General features: G+C 41.7%; 1 protein-coding gene across 12 annotated transcripts in view; it reads right to left on the reverse strand.

Annotated features, from left to right (window-relative positions):
- The window catches only part of FOXP1 (forkhead box P1), a 438,146-nt gene that overhangs the window by 32,232 nt on the left and 399,914 nt on the right, over nucleotides 1-6,000 (reverse strand). For all 12 annotated transcript variants that reach the window (XM_066195730.1, XM_066195729.1, XM_066195721.1 and 9 more), the window contains one exon: nucleotides 5,061-5,148. In XM_066195730.1, the coding sequence (XP_066051827.1) occupies nucleotides 5,061-5,148 (88 nt within the window). The remainder of the gene's footprint in view (nucleotides 1-5,060; nucleotides 5,149-6,000) is intronic.

Raw genomic sequence — 6,000 nt, forward strand, 5'->3', positions numbered from 1 at the left:
CAGCCGCTTCAGGCCCATGAGTTGGGGTGAAGCCTCTGCTCTCAGTGTCTCTTGTATTTTATGGTTGAGATTCACACAGCTGGAGTCCTGAGATCACTGGTATGCATCCATAGCCTGGTCAGCTTCCCAATGCATTTCAATGCACTGGAAAGACACTAAATTTCATTATTTTTGGAAACAAGGAATTTTTTTCAATGTGTGAACTGGACTTTCTTCCAGCTGCTCTTCAACAAAAAATATTACTGTGGAAAGATATTAAGAATACTAATGAAATAGGGGTGCTGTTAACCTACATGCTGAACATAAAGGTTGCTGCTTCCAACAGCACCTGGAGCAGGTTCTTACAAATGCCACTTTTTGCAGAGATGAGTTTTTGCTTTAGACAAGATTCCTGGTGCCAAGAGGGGAATTGTGCTCACATTCCAGGAAAACTTAAAACAACCTGCCCACCTTATTATCACCGTCATCTGTTTGTGGCAGTAAAGTGGAGCTAAGTGTATATAAAAGGAGACTTGATCATAAATCCCCACTCATAACCTTATGGCCAAGGTTGTCCTGCTCTTTGCAAGACAAGGGGTTTGAGACTGTGCCATGATGGGATAAAACTTGGCACTGGAGCTTCCGAAACAGGAATTAAATAAAGGCAAAAATGGTATCACTGCACTTTTCAAATGGCTCCTCTTCTTTTGGTCAAAAAACCTCAATGGCAAGAGAGAAAACCTGACACCTCCGGCAGGATCTCCTGCAATCTCATCCTGATCTGAGCTGGACACTTCATGGGAGAGCTGAGGGCAGTGACAGGCTCTTACTGCAGCACTGCAGCAAGAACTTCTCCCTCTGAGAGTCCTCTGAGAACCTCTCCAGAGAAAGGAGAGGGCTCACCCTCAGCTGCTGCGCTTCATACAAAACAAATTAAGCCGAGAAATAGCTGTGCTTTCTCTCTGTTGTGCAATCTCTCATTCCTAGCAGTCTCCGGGCACACGGGCTGCTTGGCGGGGTCATCTGTGCATTAAATTTTGGTCTGCAGGCTACTGCAGAAGAACAACATCTCGTAGCCAAAATAAATAAAAGGCAGGCACCTGAGAGCTTCCTGCCAGCCCTGGCGTGGCAGCAGGAGGGGATGGCACCCGGGCAGCACAGGGCACACCCTGCTGCGCTTCCTCCAGCCCCTGAGGGGAGGGAGAGGGGAGAGGGGCACCTCCCTCCCACCACCGGGGTCCTTGTTTGTAGTGTTTCCACGCCTGGTCTCAGCAATGCTATTAGCGCCGAAGTCTCGTGGATGGAGGTTATTAAAGATCCTCTCGACATTTCAGGCAGACACACGCTAGCATTTTGTCATAGTCTAGGAATTCAAACACTCACCCAGTTAGGCAGGAGTTTAAATTATGAAAAATAGAGGTCTCTCGGTTTTCAAAGCACTGAAGAGAAGTAAAAAAATCTCAAGAATTTCTTTAAACTGTTTTTCCCCTGGGTCAGGAAGCAGTGGTGATATAAAACTAGAGTGTCACTAGTAGCCCCTCTGGTCAGTGGGGTCAAAGAAAAGAAGCCCTGGGGGATTGTCCAGCCACTGGCGGGAGCAAATTCTCACTGGTGGCAATCACTGGAGTGTAGATGGTCCAGAGATGGGGATTAATAGTCAACAGGCAGGAAAATGCTCTTGATCTACTGATAATGTTGTTGGGCAAGGACAGTTCTGACATGGAGGTAAGAACCTGCTCCGTACATGGGGCCTGTGGAACACAACACAGCCCCATCTGAAACTTCCTGCTTTCTTCCTATATCCATCTGGAGCGCTCTGCAGGGTGGGAGTTTTCAGACAGCCATCCAATTCCCCACGACAAGCCTGATTCTGTGAGACTTCCTTCACCTCTGGATGAACAATGTGAGTGCCTAACTGTGGTTCAACCGAAAATACATCCAGAGCAAGGAACAAGCCTAGCAAGTGGGGACACAAGACACACAGCTTGCCCTGGAGAGCTTAAATCCTACAACTGTACCAGTAGGAAAGGCAGGAGAGGAAAGCACAGAAAGCACAGGCCAGAAGGGGCTCCAGACAAAGCAGTCACCAAGGAGCAAGAGGAAAGGCATTAGAAACAGAGATGATGGAGAAATTGTACAGGAGGAAAACCAGACAGAAAATAAAGGCAAGGATCAGAAATAAGAAAATGAAAATCCAGTGAGGGCATTCTGTAAAGGAAGGGGAGAGCACTTCAGCAGCAGGATTTTGGACAGACCAAGGACAAAGGAGAAGGAAAGTCAGTCAAAGGCAATGCAAGAGGCAGCCAAAACACAGCCCATCCATTCTCTTCCTGGATAGGCTGCGCACTAGAAAGGTTTAGAATCCACTTTTCAAGAGTGTCAATGGACACTGCAGGAAAACAGACCCAAGCAGTGTTTTCACTGCACTGAAAATGGCCAGCTGCCTTTGTTTTCTCCCATTAGGAGACACTTCCCTAGACTCATCATAGCCCTGTTGCTATCCTGAAATGTTTTCCCACTCAAAGGTAGTGCTGCAAAATGGATGTCCTATTCCAGCTCACAGCTATCTAAGGACAGGGGTATGTTCCTGTGTTTGTGTTTTACTCAGCAGCACAACTTTCACTATTTACAGTGGCAACAAATGATCATGTCAAGATGGTTTAAACAAAGTGAAATGTGAGAAGATTTCTACCTTGCCTGTGATCCTTGAAGTATGTTTGTTATGAAAATGCTACAATCAAACTTCAAGTTTTCTGCTAAGGGGCATTTGTAATCAAACACAAACCAGATTTGACCTGTTTCTTCCTAAAATTTGAATTAAAAATTTAGAAAATATTACATTCATCCCTAACACTGATGAAACTACCATGACTAAAATAACAGCGTAATCCACAACAACAAAAGGGGAGCATTTGGGTCCATCACACTCAAAACCTGTATAGGAAGTACATCCCTCAGGTGAAATGAATTTGTTTGGATGGAGCTGTACATGCATTAAATGGTGGGGAATGTAGATCTTGCCCTGGTGCTGGACCCTGAAGCTGGTAACTCCCAGCTGCACTGTAAGGCAAAGCTGCTCACCAACGCTGCAGATCAGGGGTAAAGGCTGTGGGTCCCTTTCCTATCCAACTCACAAAACTCAGTCTCCAGAGGGCCTGTTGTCACTCTGTTGGTAACTGCTCCACAGACTGAGGATCAGGTCAGTGGTCCTCAGACCACATCACTCAACACCCCACTGCTGGGCACCACACTTTTGTTTTATTACGGTTCTGTGCAAAAACAGGCCACAGCCAGACAATCAAGGGACTGGAGCGCAAATCCTTCTACATAATTAGGGGCTTTTTTCAACTATCAGAGGACTGATACAGGATGAAAGGAGAGGGAGAAGAGGGAAGCTACAGGTAAATTTCAGAAGCTGGATCACCCTGCTCCTGCTCCTCCATCTGTCCTTGCTGGCCAATGCAGAGATGGCCTCACTCTGTTATCAGCACTCCTGACTAAATTAGACCTCCAGTTCATCCTTCCTACCCTGCTCATACGACTGTTAAATCCAGAACTTTCTGGCCCTCACACCACTTTGAAATGATGGTCTTGTCTTGTGGACCTTATGCTGCCTTCCCTTGCAATGACTCTGAGCATTGCCAGCACTAAGTGGGTGTGAAGCTGTAACTATAAGTCATTTAGAGCAATTAGCAGAATGCACTGCTGATAAACCTTTCAGAAACATTGGCATGGGTTTAGGGAGAGGGGGGAATCAAGTATCTCTGTCCTGTCCCTGTCTAACACAGGCATCCATTCCCAGTGACTGTGGGAGAGGAGGATTACTGATTTTCAAGCTGACTATAACCGAAGAATCTAGATTTTCGTTCAGCCTCAATATTACTGCACCTTGGTGAAAGATTATCTCATATCTCAGTTTACCAGGAAGACTGTAGATTTTTATTTTTCTTTTCCTAATTCCCAAGAAACTTGTTAAAATAACAGACCATTTCTCGTAACATTTTCTGCAAGACTCTGATATTTTATGACTGGTAGTTTGATTTTTATAAAACTTGTATTAAAATAGTTTATATTGCTTCAGCTAATAGTGAAAGAGTGTCATGACCAGCGTGTTCCTGAAAGTAAAATTTAGGAAATATATATGAAAGAAAAAAGGGTAATTTGTAAGATAAGAAGATAAAAAGCATTTTTTAAAAATGCTTATCTTGAAAAGTAACAACAAGAAGTTTAAGTGTGGTTTTGCTGATTTTTCTCTCCAACTATTTGAAGCTATAAATGACTTAACTCAGTAAAATTCCAAATGTAATTATCTTCTGTACTTAGCCCAAGGCTTTCCATATATCTCTACACTGCTGTCTTGCATACAAAATAGGTTTTTCAATGGCTGGTAACTATATAATGTACAACATTGTTTTAATTTCCCCTTCTTTGCTAACCTCTTGCCTAGACACAGACACACTGTCACACCACCCAGCCAGAGCATCAAGGTGCAGGGAGACAGAAAGGACTCAGAAGCATTTGGAAAGGCAATTACACAAACAGCTCATACCTTTGCATCACAATCAATATATTCCAATTTACCCCCTTTTGGTAGTTTACAAAAAAAAATATATTTGCTACAAACAGCAAAAAAAATAGCAATAATAATAATAATAATAATAGTAATAATAATAGAACAACATGGATAGCATTAGTACATGAAAGACCACCAAACAAGCCAGGTCATGCAGTGTTTGCAAATAAACATCAACCATTTCCCCTGTGTAGCAACAACTCCCAATGAAGGGGACCACATTCCCCTCGCCCCCCTCCAGCCCCCCGGGTGGGTATAAAAGCATTAGATACAAACTGATGGCTTTCCAATCAGTCAGCCCGCTTAAGTTTCCTATTTCTTTGCAAGTTACGGTTTAGGAAAGAGGAAATGAAGCTGCAGTTTCTTTTCATGGTTTTTAAAACTACCACAAGGAGGTTTTGAAAGCTGGTTTTCGATCACAGGGGGAAAAGCAGAACTCATTTTTTATTGCTGTCGAGAATTGGATTTGATTAATACTGAGGTAATATTAGAATAAATTTTATTTTACCTGTAGCTCTAACTGCTGTACAACCTGCATTTGTACTCTACATTGGGCTGTACTTCTATCATCCAGCGCATGCTCACTGTTGAGATGTCTGTAACAATACACAGAAAATCATTAAGTGAAATGGATAAACAAAAAGGAAAAAAGTAGTTACCAGGATGAATAAGCAATCTGAATGTTATCCAGCACGTTTTCATCAATACTGAGATTTCAAAATCATTTTGCAATTTTTTTCCTCTGTCCTGCTTTGGTTTGTGTTTCTTCCCATCACTCACTGTATCTCTTATTATATTATACTCACAATTTTTCAGCAAAAGGCTTATTTATGCATAAAAGAAATTTTGCAGAACAGTTGTTTTTTCCTCCTTTAGGCAAATGAAAACAAGATCAAGAAATTCTAGCAAAATAATTTCATATATAATTTTGCTTTACTTTACTATAAGATGCTGGATATACCTAAATGGACACATGCAATACGTGAATAATTAAATCCCACAGAACCCTCATGTTTACATGATTAAAAAAAAATAAAAGACATGATTGTGAAAAGAACAAAAAACCATATAAAATCTGGTGTATAAGTATGTGTAAAATATGTACCAATAAAAGAGAGAAAAAATACGGACAGTTACTGTAAAACAAATCTTCTTCATCCAAAAGAAACAGAAAGTCATCCAGAACACCAGAACAGCTGGAATTCAAGGTTTATTGTAGTACGTGTTCTGAAAAACTTCCCCCATGCAAATGTTAAAAGAAATAATAAAAAAAAAAGTCTTTAAAACAGAACTGTTCTAAGGCTCAGGTTAAAGCTGTGTTTTGGGGCTAATACCTTCAGAGAAGTGAAAAGGAAAATAAATAAAAGAAATCCCCAAATATTATTCTCCCATCTACACTTTTTTTACCTTTAAATTCCCTTGATTTCCAGGTCTTTAGCGTACGATGG

The sequence above is a fragment of the Chamaea fasciata genome, unplaced genomic scaffold, assembly GCF_029207755.1.
Source record: "Chamaea fasciata isolate MVZ Bird 193981 ecotype frontalis unplaced genomic scaffold, bChaFas1.0.hap1 SCAF_13, whole genome shotgun sequence".
In the NCBI taxonomy this organism is placed as follows: Eukaryota; Metazoa; Chordata; class Aves; order Passeriformes; family Sylviidae; genus Chamaea; species Chamaea fasciata.